At 35.3% G+C, this 14,819-nt stretch overlaps 1 protein-coding gene across 2 annotated transcripts in view; it reads right to left on the bottom strand.

Annotated features, from left to right (window-relative positions):
• ascc3.L (activating signal cointegrator 1 complex subunit 3 L homeolog) overlaps window positions 1-14,819 on the bottom strand; it is a 327,995-nt gene that overhangs the window by 273,431 nt on the left and 39,745 nt on the right. For both annotated transcript variants that reach the window (XM_041563009.1, XM_018263366.2), the window contains exons 5-8: window positions 7,103-7,217; window positions 3,839-4,049; window positions 1,868-2,006; window positions 1,043-1,168 (exon numbers count right to left, since the gene is read on the bottom strand). In XM_041563009.1, coding sequence (XP_041418943.1) covers window positions 1,043-1,168; window positions 1,868-2,006; window positions 3,839-4,049; window positions 7,103-7,217 — 591 coding nt within the window. The remainder of the gene's footprint in view (window positions 1-1,042; window positions 1,169-1,867; window positions 2,007-3,838; window positions 4,050-7,102; window positions 7,218-14,819) is intronic.

Here is a 14,819-nt window from a genome sequence, read left to right as displayed (position 1 = left end):
AGTTTTTTCAAAATCTAAGTTTAAAGTTCCTGTCTCTGGTGTTTCAGTCTGTCAATTTAGTAATCCAAGTGCAGACTCTAAACTGTTACAATTTTGCAACATTTAGTTGATACATTTCTCAACAGCATCTCTGGAATATTAGCAACTATTGTATCAATTCCAACAGCTGTCTTTAATGAAACTCATGGATTCTGCTCAGTAGGGATAAAAATAAGAAATGTATAAACTAAATGTATTCAGAGGGTCGAAAGCCCCCCCCCCCAGAGCTGCTTTAGAAGATGAAAAATGAAACTTTACACTTCAATATTAGAAAACTGGTTACACATTGAAATAGTAACTGGAAAAAATCTATTTCTGGTGAACTTTACAAAACCAACCGAACTGAAAAAAAGTGTTGGAAGGTGAACAACCCTTTTAACTCTACTAGAGAGAGGGTGAAAAGTGAGTAAGAACAATCATCCAAAATGATAAGATGCAGCAACCTAAATACCCTTTAGGGATAGATTTTAAAAGAATTGTTATTTTCTCTTAGATTCTTATACAAGAGCAAGTTGAAAGTCACCAAGTTATTTGGAACAAGCGCTTATCAGATGAACATAAGAATTATGAATGATTTATGCAATCTTTTTATATCTGTAAACGTGTGAATTTAGGGGCGGAGAGACTAAATGTTCAACATCAAAGGGAGAGTTTTATTTAAGGAGCCATCAAGAAAAAGACTGTCAAATTAATTTACTCACGACTAGGGATGGGCCAATTTGACCCGTTTCATTAAAAATTTGTCTAAATGTCGCCTACACCCATTAAAGTCTATGGGCATCTACATTTTTTTGTCGTGCGGCAAAATATTTTTGACGCGTTTTTTTTTTTTTTTTTAACGCACGACACCATACAAGTCTATGGGCGTTACATCCGAGGAGAAACAAGGCAAAAAAAATAGGTTACATAGGAACAGTTAAGAGAAGATATAAATACTGGAGTATTCTACATTCAATATACAACTAAAAATATAAATATTTACCTTACAATTCCATTCACTTACCTCATCCAAATCTTTGATGTAAACCGGTTTCTCTTCAAAACCAATAGGCATTGGTTCTGAAACTGGAATTTTTACTTCTTCATACATTTTGTTGTTTTCTCTTTGAATCCCCTCTGGAAGAAGCAGCTGTTAAAATAATAATATTAAAAATGGATGGATGCAATTTTCAAGTTCACCTCAAATTAAGCATTTCCATTTCTATAGAGTTCAAAAAGCCTAGATATAGGATCTGGTTTCATGTATGTGATCTGAATGTCCCATGTCAATATGCAAATGCTATTTGCATAGAACTGTGCATTCATTAGTATGGATAAAATGGCAGTTAATATAATTCATTAAAGACAAGACCAGAGCATACAGTGTACTATTAAAGCTACTTTCACTGTTTATTAAATAATAACATTTAGGTGAAATGTAATTAAAAGCGAAGGGGGTTACCAATATAGCAGAGACCCCCAAAGTGAATGCAATCACTATTTTTTTCATTTAAGGAAATGCACCAACTGTTGACAAACCTACCCATCTATATACACAAGCCTATGGGGCAGATTTTCAAAATTTGAGATTGTTGGGGTTTTCATTCTCAAAAAGGGGGCAAACAAAAATATAATTGCGAAAATAAACGAGAAAAACAGCAACCATGAAGACTCTGCCACGTTATTTTCTTAAATAAGCTAGTGCTTGAGGAAAAAAAGAATACAATCATGTTTTTTTTTTTTCATTACTTGCAATAACATTACATATTGGCAGTCCCCAGTGAATGGGCCTTTCCTTATCCTTTAACACAACACTTAGCTAATTTAAAAAACAATAACAGCTACCAACCTTGGCACCACCAATGAATGCAGATGTTTTCATGGCTTCCGCATGTGAATCATAAACATGTGGGTATTGAATCCTTTCCCAATAGTCTCTCTCTTTTCCTAAAATTGGCATGGTCCGTGCATTGGAAAGTGCATGCTCTCTGCAAAATTTTACAGATTTAGTTAACTTTAATAACATGTATTAATAAGTAACAATAAGTAACCATTAATTAGTAACAATTTATGGTTTTAAGAACAGATGAAACCTAATAATCCTCATTTTAACAAGCTTCATGGGATACTCTGGATGCCACAACGGAGAAAGTTTCTTATGGAGAGCTTAAATATAATCCATTATTCACCTGTATGTATTTATATGATTTGTAAAATGAAATGGTATACACTAGAAAAATGGTGTATTAAGTCAAGTAAAATGAATATTGTATAAAAAGAAAACTGGTGCCAGTTTCCATTTTACAGTTTCTCAACACTACTTTACAGTTTCTCAGAACTGGCATAATCCAATCAAATCAATGACAAAAAATCCCTAAATTTGCCCACAAACAGGCCAAGACCTGCAAAATCTGATCAACTAACATACTTGGATGCGCAAATCATTTGATTTTTCAGGAAATGGGCACAGAGACAGAAAAGTTTAAGAAATAGTTGTGTTTATATCACACATTCCAAATAAAGGTACCAGAAGAGAGACTTCGATTTGAGTGAATCACATAAGCTTGTTGAAATGATCCAAAAGGAGCCCAATGCAGGTATTGATGAGCAAGCATGAAACAATCATGTTAATGGCGACCTTAATAGTTCCAATGTATGAATTGATCGCATTCTTTCCAGTTGTGCTACACTGCAACTCTAGTTACAATTTGACATTTATAGTTTGACAGTACAGGCATGGGACCTATTATCTGGAAAGCCACAATTTACAGAATGCCATAGACTCCCTTTTAATCAAATAACAAAACTTTTAAAAAATTATTTTGATTTTTCTCTAATCATAAAACAGTACCTTGTACTTGGTCATAACCAAGATATAATTAATCCTTATGGGAAGTAAAACAATCCTGTTGGGTTTAATTAATGTTTAAATTATTTTTAGCAGACTTATGGTATGGAGATGCAAACTACAGAAAGACCCTTAATCTGGAAAACGCCAGGACCTAAGCACTGTGGATAACAGGTCCCATACCGGGATATGCAAATGCCTCCTGATGATGTTTTGAAAGGTATAGGCTAAACTAAACATAAATGTAGATGTTTCAACATTAAAATTTTCTCTTGAGAATTTTTATAGATAAGGTTTATGTTGCAGAAGCTTCATGCCAAGGTCAATGAAGCATTTTTGTTGGGGGGCAGTCTATGTACATGCTAAGATGCTTCCAATAGCAGCCAATGTGGCAAATTGTAAATACTTCTTTGCAGGTATTGGTCATTCAGTAAACAATGTAAGGATCCATTATTTACAGTGCCGCTGTCCTTTCTCTCCGTAAAGTGACAATGTAGAGATCACACACACTTTATGTGCTCAATATTTAAAAGTCAGGCCATTTTTTTCTGCAGGAAAGCAATGCCTTATTTGCTTTCCCTTTTTCCCCCTATATTTCAAGATGACAACACAGAAAATAGCACCCATTAATCTCTAGAGGAAAAAACAGATAGTTTCAATACATTTAGTACAGACTTCATAAATCTTAAACTAGTGGTGTGTGTACAGAGCACCTAAGGAAGATGGCTTACCTCCTTAATCTGCATTTTTAAACCATGTGGAAGCGACCAAGCAGATTCTAATTAAGCAGATCACTGCTTTCTTATCCCAGAAAATTAGGTTTTCATAAAAAAAACTATATTTGTGCTAGAACGTGACATGAAGTTGAAATTGTGTAATGTCTATAGCTGAATTTAAAGAAAATAAATGATTATGAAATATTAAAGCAGCAATTACAGCCGTAATTTTTTTTTCGCTTTTGCCATTTATTACCTTTGCATCCGTAACTCCCTGGGATCAAAGCCTACAAGTCCTTCTCCTAAAATGTCTCCTCCGTCATCTCCTAGCCGTTTGTCTCGCTTGGCGTTTCTTTTTTCTTCTCGACGATATTGTTTCATTAGCTGCTTTTCCACCTCAGACTGAACAGTAACTTGACATCCGTAATTAGGCTTCGTGCTTTCTCCAAAGTTTTTTATGCGTTGCTCTGAAACATAAAATATGGACAGTACATTGCAAACAATATTCATTTTCTCTTGTACAGATGGTTTATCTTAGCAATAATAACTAAAAGAAGAAAAAACAAATGCATTTTCAGTAAATGTCGCTTAATGCTCCTAAAAGGCAACTTTTAAAGTTTGCAGAATTAACTTCACTAAACTGTACATGATTGAAAAATGTTCTGTGAACAGCCTATTAAAAGTAATAACTTTTTAAACCCATAAACATTTTTCATAATTTTTGGTACATTTGTAATGTTATAAGTACAGACTAAACTTCCTTATAAGGAAAATGTATTTATTTAGGGATGCACTGAATCCAGGATTTGGTTCGGGATTCAGCTGGATTAGGATGAATCTTCGTGCCGGGTCGGAATGATTTCGAATTTGCATATGCAAATTAGGGACGGGAAGAGAAATCACGTAACATTTTGTCACAAAACAAGTTTTTTTTCCAGTTTTTCCTTCTAGTCCCTAATTTTCATATGAAAATTAGGATTGAGATTCGGTTCAGTATTCAGCCTAAATTTGCCAAATCCCAAATTGTGGATTCGGCGCATGCCTACTGTATGTACAGGTATAGGACCAGTTCTATAGAATGCTCAGGAACTGGGGTTTCCTGGATAAGGGATCTTATCTTATTTGGATCTCCATACCTGCAGTTTATTAAAAAATACTTTAAACATTAAAAATACTGAATAGGATTGTTTTGCATCCAATTAGGATTTGCTATATCAAGTACAAGGTACATTTATTATTTCAAGTACAAGTTACTGTTTTATTACTACAGAGAATCTATGGGAGATGGACTTTCAGTAATTTGGAGCTTTTTGGATAATGGGTTTCTGGATAACAGATCCTATTACGGAATTACGGAATGGCTGTCTCTCATAGACTCCATTTTATCCAAATAATCCAATTTTTTTAAAAAGGATTTCCTTTTTCTCTTTAATAATAAAACAGTAGCTTGTACTTGATTCCAACTAAGATATAATTAATCCTCATTGGAAGCAAAACCAGCCTATTGGGTTTATTTAATGTTTAAATGAATTTCTAGTAGACTTAAGGCATGAAGACCCAAATTACGGAAAGATCCTTTATCCGGAAAACCCCAGGTCCCGAGCATTCTGGATAACAGGTCCCATACCTGTATAAGCAAATCCCAATAAATAAGTGATCTGCATTTTTATGTTAATCTGTAACTTTTTGACATTTTAAATGTTGCTCTCGGGTATAAAAAGGTTGGGGACCCTTGCCTTAGACATAACCCCATCCTTACCTTCTTCCACTGTGATGTGCACACCCACTATGGAGAGAAGAGGGACTTTTAAGTTCCAGAATACATCACCTCACAATAGAACAAGGTGGGGGTGTAGCATTACAGTGTAAGCTTAAGGGAGTTTGGGAACTGGTGTCTGTGAACAACAATAGACTTTCCAATCTCTGGATGCAGGTATACTTATATAGAAATACAGCACATAGTTTTAAACAGATCTAGGCTGTAAGCATAACTGGTTTGTGGTCTACATTCTAATGTATGTCTAGTTTAATTCTAGGTAGAATGTTGCTTCAATCAGTTCCTTTAATCTGAAATGGTTTACAAATTTATGAAACAGAACAGTGTAAGAGGAAATTGTTAAGTTCATTAATAAATACTTTGCAAAGAAATTTAGCCAAAATATAAATCGACAAACTGAATGTATAAAAACAAAAGGAAGATCAGAAACAAGAACAGTAAATAAGAAAACATGGCAGTGACCACAGAAAATAGAGAAAATGTTGGAAGAAAAACTGAAAGACTCAAGCATAGAAGAAGGATGATACATTAGGTAGGCTAGAGATGAAATTAGCATATCAGAGGTATCAAAGCTCTACCTGAAGACTAAGCGTAAAAGACGACAGCTTTATTAAGACAAAGGATGACTGACGGCAATGGATAGAAGACATCCTAATGGGAAATCAACAGAACTTGATAAACTGTAGCACTGATAGCTTGAGATTGATTGTTGACACTGGCTGGCAGAAACAAAACTGGTTTTCTTAAGTATAATCCAAATGCAAAACTACCTTCATTCATTAAAATGTAGTGATTGCGGGAATGAGGTATGCAGAGGCACTCAAACCAAACCTGATTGATTATTCTGAAAACAGTAGAAAAAACTTTGGATGGTCTTTCTACTTAAATTTGCGTGCTAAAACTGTCAGCCGCACTGAATATATAATTGTATTTATTGCTAAATCTTAGTGGTACTATTATGCATTATTGGACTCTACCAATTTCTATAATTCAATCTGATGGCATTGAACACTTGCACTACATCCATAGCTAAAAAGATACACTGAAGTGTACAAATGTAAGCGGATATTGGGCACATCCACAATTGTCATTTTAGAATCAACTGCAGTTTCCTTCCAGCCCCAATGAATGTGATGTGAATGGGTGTACTATAATTGGCAGTGGAAGAAAGATAGTAAGACCTTTAAAATGGTAGGTAATCCTCATATAGAAAAGCAATCTACGTATGCACTTTTCTGGGGATGCAAAAGCTGCCACAGTGGGGCTCATTTATAGACACTGGGCAAATTTGCACCTGGGCAGTAACCCATTGCAACCTATCAGTGATTAGCTTTTCTCAGCCAGCTGCAGGTTGAACGCTGAAAGCAATCATCTGATTGGTTGCTGGGGTTACTGCCCAGGTGGAAATTTGCCCAGTGTTTACAAATGACCCTCAGTGTCTTTCATTATGCATCAACACACAAATATGCATAGCCTTTGCGCATGATGTCTCTGGCATAAAATAAGTATGGGTGATAAAGGGAACAATTGTAACACCTTTATGCGACTAGGTTGTAGGCCATTTACAATGGCAGAACTTCCTTGACCAAAAGTGGTAGCCACTGTTATACTTTCATGATATAGTATGTAGTGTGGCAGTCCAGCTGAGAAATCTGAACAGGTAACATTTCATTCTAAAGATGCAAAGAACAAAGAAAAGGTACTGTATATGGGCCTATTAATTCAGGAAGAAACATTTCCTACCTTGAGACATATGGATTGTGTTACTGTAGTTCAGAGATTTCTCCAAAATTTTTTGCCTTTGCTGAAGTAATGTTTCAATGAAGGTCAGCCCTTCTGGGCCCAAGAGTTCGAATAACTGTTAAGGGAACAAAGTACATTAATGTGTTTAGTAGCCACGTTATACATTATGTGTAGCATATGTTCATAAGTTCACTACATAGTTACAGTGGCAGTTTGTACCATTTTACTACCGCTAGTCTTACTTTTAAAACTTAAACCCATGCTTTCCCATCTGAAATCTCTTCATTCATGACTGCTGCAGCTGTGAAGGGAGTTAGAGAGCAGCACAAAGATGGCAAAGACTGGAGAAACAATCTAGCGCTAAGTCAAATACTAAAGCTGGTAAGAGACAAGAGATGCCAGAGCCTGAACCTAGTACCATAAGGAAGGGATATTGGGAAGGGAACACTTTGTTTGAAAAAGTAGGAATATCAATTGGGGGGGGTGGGGGAGTTTAAAGGAACAGTTTTTGTAAAAATAAAAACTGGGTAAATAGATTATAAAATGCAAAATAAAAAATGTATCTTGTATATAGTTTTTTAGCCAAAAATGTAATCTATAAAGGCTGGAGTTAGTCAGTGATTTTAAAGGAATTGTTTAGTGTGAAAATAAAAACAGGGTAAATAGATAGGCTGCACAAAATAAAAAATGTTTCTAATATAATTAGTTAGGAAAAAATGTAATGTATAAATTTTAGGCTGGAGTGACTGGATGTGTAACATAATAGCCGGAACACTACTTCCTACTTTTCAGCTCTCTTGGTTTACGCTGATTGGTTACCCTGATCTATTTACACAGTTTTTATTTTCACACTGGACTGTTCCTTTAAGGTCGGCCACAAGGGGCATAACTGTTCAGTGGATTTTGCAATTGATCCTTAGCATGCAGGTCAGATTCAAAACTAAACAGTTATGACCCATGTTATTTTGGTTATTGTCTGGTAACCAATCAGTGGTAACCAAGAGAGATGAAAAGCAGGAAGTAGTGGTCTGGCTATTATGTTACACATCCAGTCACTCCAGCCTTTATACATTACATTTGTGGCTAACTAACTTTATGGATAACATTGTGTATTTTGCAAAGTCTATTTATCCTGTTTTTATTTTTATACTGAACAATTAATTTAAAGGGAAATCTACTGTAAACCCTTTTTACTGACTGGCAAGCACTGTCCCATTTTTTGGTTCCATAATTAGGAATGTTCAAGTCACAGAGGAAATATATGGTAAGATAACCATGCAAATGATTCAAGGAAACCAGAAGATCAGCCGTAATGCAGGATTACTCATATACATTTAGATGTGCCTTATCTGCAGAAGGAAGCAGTAAAGACAAAACAGGAAACCACAGAATGGGAATTTAGAGGCTTTAAATCCTATAAAATGATTTCATCTTGTGTTTACACTGTAGAATGCAGCAAAATCAACACTTGCTAGTGCCAGATATATGCAAAACCATCTACAGGTATGGGATCCATTAACCAGTAACCCATTATCCAGAAAGCTCAGAATTACAGAAAGGTTGTCTCCCATAGACTATATTTTATCTAAATAACCCATATTTCTTAAAATAATTTAATTTTTATATGTAATAATAAAACAATAGCGTGTACTTGATCCAAATTAAGATATAATCAATCCTCATTGGAAGCAAGACCCGCCTATTGGGTTTATTTAATTTTTACATGATTTTATAGTAGACGTAAGGTATGAAGATCCTGAGGATCCAAATTACAGAAAGATCTGTTATCCAGAAAACCCCAGATCTCAAGCATTCTGGATAACAGGTCCCATACCTGTATATAGCAACATCATAAACTTTATAGACAAATACAAGAGGTCCTCTGCACTCAACCCATTACGGATATATTTAGGACATTGAGACATTGATCATTGAGCTACTAAAAAATCCCTTACCCCTTAAACAAAACAGGTATTGTTTGTCCATATATTATATATATTAATATATATAAGCTGGCCAACTACATCAAAATCATAACACATCACAAATGTTAGCAGTTAGATTTTATAAGGTTTATAAGCAAAAGTAAACCATACAAACTATTTTCAAAAATGCCTTGAACCAGAATATGAGACTATGTTTTATGACCACTAAAAACTTTATTCAGGATATCTACTATCCAGAGAGTTTTTTTTCTGTAATTTGGATCACCCTACCCTTAAGTCTACTATAAAATATAAAATAAATAAATTAAACTAAACATTACATAAACCCAATACAGTAATATTATTTTTTCCCAACAACACAGATTTATACTAGTTAAATTAGGAACAAGTACAAAGTATTACAGAAAAGCGGATTTAAAAAAAAAATTATTTGCATAAATTGGACTCTATAGGAAATATCGCCTCTGTTATTCATAGTTTTACGGATATCGGGTTTCCAAATAAGAGCTGCCATATCTGTACATTAATAAGGCAATAGGATTGTTTCGCCATGAATATGGCTTTATGTCATTTTAGTTACCACAAAATACAAGGTAATATTATTACAGAAAAATAAAACAAATCAGTACATCTAACATTAAAAGAGAAGGAAAGGTTAAAACCAAGTATGTTTTATCAGGAAGGTCTAAAAATAAATAAATACACCAGTAGTGATGGGCGAATTTATTCGCCAGGCGCGGATTTGCGTGATTCGAGAAACGCCCGTGAAAATTCACCGGCGTCAAAAAAAATTTGACGCCGGCGTAGAAAAAAATGGACGCGGTCGTCAAAAACGAGACGACTGCGGCGTTTCGTGAATTTTTTGTCATTTCGCGGGAACGGCGCAAATTCGCCCATCACTATACACCAGTAATCCCTCAAAGTAATGGCAAGTTCTCTGTTAAAAGAAAGTCCACATTTATTTCCTTCTATTGTATATACATGGGTTTCTGTATCAGACTTCCTGTTTCCAGCATAAACCTCCAGGGTTAGGGTTGAGCAAGCTCAGTTTGCTCCTCTCCCCCTCCCCTATGAGTGAGCAGGAAGAGACTCAGGCAGGAAGTGATGTCACACCAAGCTAATATGGTAGCTGCTATCCTAAACAAACAGAGAGCTTCTAGAGCTTCTAAAGAATAAAAATGATGTTCTAGCTTGCACTGTTGCGCTTACTCTGTTGGCACTAAACTGACACTGTAGCGTTCCTTCTCCTTTAAGGAACATTGCATTGTTGCATTTGGCATTTTCTGCAAAACAGGTATCCAGATAATGGATTCCATACATGTACTAAAACAATTATATTACCTTACCAATCCATAACTCTATCACTCCCAAAAAAAGACTCAGACATATTTACATTACCATACATTAATTACATTAATGAATGCATAATTTTATAAGGATTTATAGAGATATTAAAAAAAAAAAACACTTACAATTATTTTATGGCGCTTCCATCGCATACCCAAGAAGAAGAAAAAATCCCTACATCCCTGTCTTTTTAATTTAAATTCCATCTTCAAATAAATCAATCTTATATTGGTCTCCAGCATCAGCATTCTTATCTTCTAAGATTAAATCAGACCTATTCTTGATTTAATCTATTTTGTAAAAGCCTTGTGTATCAGTGTTTTCCCAGGTTACTAATCCTTTCCTATATATATATATATATATATATCTACAGCCTTCATTTCAGAATACTTAGATTTATTTCCCATGTCTAAATCAGACAATCATGTTTCTATTGACATTATTACTGCTATTAACCTTGAATATAGTGGAATTTAAATGAAGATATTGATAACATCATAAGACAGAACATTTCAAATTTAAGTATGAATAGAAAAAACAAAAAATATATATTGGGAAACGGAGGTCAAGTGGCAAGTCTATTTGAATTCAATCAACGTTTTTGTGAAAAACATCACTAAAGAAAAACAAATTTGTCTGCTTTAAAAAGAAAATTGATCAATGCACATTCCTTGGTCCCCTGTTTCTCTTGTAATTTAGTATCTATGCAAGTGCATTCATTTTCAAAAACAGAGGGTTTTAGTTACAAAGTTATGATCATAAATAGGGATGGGCGAATTTGACCCGTTTCGGCGAAATGTCGCAGGCGCCCATTAAAGTCTATGGGCGTCAAAAAAATTTTGTTGCGTGGCGAAATTGTTTTGACGTGCGCCGCCATACAAGTCTATGGGAGTAATTTTTTGGGCGAAACGAGGCGAAAAAATTCGCCCATCCCTAATCATAAAATTAGCAAACCGTCATACCACGTCAAGGTAAGCCCCATATGGTTGCACTATTTTCTTCTAGTCAAATTTTCTCTGTTTCTCCTTTCTCAAAGAGCTTGGTCCTCTCCCATGCCATAAGATAGATGCACGATCGTTCAATTCCCACTACCCTCACAATAATTTGACGGATTTGTTGGATTGCACTGAAATCGGTCGTTCATCAAAGAAAAATCTTTGCGTCTATGGGGGCCTTTGGGGCTTGTCAATCAGAGCTGCAAGGCTTGAACTTAAATGCTTGACTGACAGGAAGAATCTGGCAGCACAGTTAATTGGTGTTGTCGGCTTATACTACATAGCCACACAGGGTCAGGGTTTACAGCCTCCTTATCACAGTGCTGCTGCTTCCTTTCATGTTCAGGTATGTGACTATATATATATATACAGTGGTGTGAAAAACTATTTGCCCCCTTCCTGATTTCTTATTCTTTTGCATGTTTGTCACACTTAAATGTTTCTGCTCATCAAAAACCGTTAACTATTAGTCAAAGATAACATAATTGAACACAAAATGCAGTTTTTAAATGAAGGTTTACGTTATTAAGGGAGAAAAAAAACTCCAAATCTACATGGGCCTGTGTGAAAAAGTGATTGCCCCCCTTGTTAAAAAATAACTTAACTGTGGTTTATCACACCTGAGTTCAATTTCAAAGGTTATAAAGCCATTTCTAAAGCTTTGGGACTCCAGTGAACCACAGTGAGAGCCATTATCCACAAATGGCAAAAACATGGAACAGTGGTGAACCTTCCCAGGAGTGGCCGGCCGACCAAAATTACCCCAAGAGCGCAGAGACAACTCATCCGAGAGGCCACAAAAGACCCCAGGACAACATCTAAAGAACTGCAGGCCTCACTTGCCTCAATTAAGGTCAGTGTTCACGACTCCACCATAAGAAAGAGACTGGGCAAAAACGGCCTGCATGGCAGATTTCCAAGGCGCAAACCACTTTTAAGCAAAAAGAACATTAAGGCTCGTCTCAATTTTGCTAAAAAACATCTCAATGATTGCCAAGACTTTTGGGAAAATACCTTGTGGACCGACGAGACAAAAGTTGAACTTTTTGGAAGGTGCGCGTCCCGTTACATCTGGCGTAAAAGTAACACAGCACTTCAGAAAAAGAACATCATACCAACAGTAAAATATGGTGGTGGTAGTGTGATGGTCTGGGGTTGTTTTGCTGCTTCAGGACCTGGAAGACTTGCTGTGATAGATGGAACAATGAATTCTACTGTCTACCAAAAAATCCTGAAGGAGAATGTCCGGCCATCTGTTCGTCCACTCAAGCTGAAGCGATCTTGGGTGCTGCAGCAGGACAATGACCCAAAACACACCAGCAAATCCACCTCTGAATGGCTGAAGAAAAACAAAATGAAGACTTTGGAGTGGCCTAGTCAAAGTCCTGACCTGAATCCTATTGAGATGTTGTGGCATGACCTTAAAAAGGCGGTTCATGCTAGAAAACCCTCAAATAAAGCTGAATTACAACAATTCTGCAAAGATGAGTGGGCCAAAATTCTTCCAGAGCGCTGTAAAAGACTCGTTGCAAGTTATCGCAAACGCTTGATTGCAGTTATTGCTGCTAAGGGTGGCCCAACCAGTTATTAGGTTCAGGGGGCAATTACTTTTTCACACAGGTTTGGATTTCTTTTCTCCCTAAATAATAAAAACCCTCATTTAAAAACTGCATTTTGTGTTTACTTGTGTTATCTTTGACTAATAGTTAAATGTGTTTGATGATCAGAAACATTTTGTGTGACAAACATGCAAAAGAATAAGAAATCAGGAAGTGTGTGTGTGTGTGTGTGTGTGTGTGTGTGTGTGTGTGTGTGTGTGTGTGTGTGTGTGTGTGTGTGTGTGTGTGTGTGTGTGTGTGTGTGTGTGTGTGTGTGTGTGTGTGTGTGTGTGTGTGTGTGTGTGTGTGTGTGTGTGTGTGTGTGTGTATCTCTTCCAAATGAGTATCCGCACTCCAAAGTCAATCTTGATAAAGGCAGGGGTGCACGGTAAATTTTGTATACACCAATGCTTCACAGACCAGCACTTCCTTTGATATGATACAAACAATCTTTTTATTGCATCTTTATCCAACGTTTCGGTCATCCTTGAAAAAGGTCCCAAAAGGGAGTGCTGGTCTGTGAAGCATTGGTATATATTTTATATATATATATATATATATATATATATATATATATATATCATTGTAAGATGTGAATCTGGATCTTGACTTTTTGTCACAAAACAATGAAGTAAAAAATGTTTTCCCCTTCCCACCCCTAATTTACATATGCAAATTAGGGTTCGGGTTCGGCCGAATCCTTCTCCAAGGATTCGGGGGTTCGGCCGCATCCAAAATAGTGGATTCGGTGCATCCCTAATAGATATATATATATATATATAGATATATATATATATATATATATATATAGATATATATATATATATATATATATATATATATATATAGATATATATATAGATATATATATATATATATATATAGATATATATATATATATATATATAATATATATATATATATATATATATATATATAGATATATATATATATATATATATATATATAGATATATATATATATATATATATAGATATATATATATATATAGATATATATATATATAGAAATATATATATAGAGAGAGAGAGAGAGAGAGAGAGAGAGAGAGAGAGAGAGAGAGAGAGAGAGATAGAGAGAGAGAGATTTATATATAGATTTATATATAGATTCATATATAGATTCATATATGGATGGATGGATGGATGGATGGATGGATGGATGGATAGATAGAGATAGATATAGATAGATATAGATAGATATATTTATACATATTTATATATTGGTAGAAAGATCAAAAAAAGGTGTCAAAAGGTGAATATTGCAATATTGCCCTTTATCCCCAATTGGACATGTAAACTGCAAAGGAGATGGTACTAAACAGGGAATGGTTTTCTGTTTAAAGGGTTTTGCTAACTGGCCCTGGAAGCTATAGTGTTCTAGAAGGAACAGGCAAGCCAGACAATCCATTCCAGTGGTTCAGTTCTCATATTGGAGCTTACCTTCCACATGAAGACATTTGGAAAGTTATTTAATTGTGAGAGTGTTAGGAAGGTCTCTCCATGTGGTATCCAACAGGAAGATCACATGAAATAAATAACCAAAAGCAGAAAGCGATAGAAGATACACAGTATTACAGAGTTTTCCTTCTGACAAAAAAAGCAATAATATTATTTTTCTCAGCTATTATAAAACAGGAAAGCTAAACAGGCAAACTGTAAACAATCCAATTTCAAGACCACCAATATAACTGAATTAATCAACTAATGCTTACAATTACCGCAAGAACAGATAGATGCATTATTGTTGCTGTGTTATATATAAAAGCATTCCATTTATGAATTTCTTTGATGGACAACCATGGTCAATA

This window comes from Xenopus laevis, chromosome 5L (assembly GCF_017654675.1).
Source record: "Xenopus laevis strain J_2021 chromosome 5L, Xenopus_laevis_v10.1, whole genome shotgun sequence".
NCBI lineage: Eukaryota > Metazoa > Chordata > Amphibia > Anura > Pipidae > Xenopus > Xenopus laevis.
The sequence above is the reverse complement of the archived record's forward strand: the minus strand, read 5'-3'. Positions and strand labels throughout refer to the sequence as shown.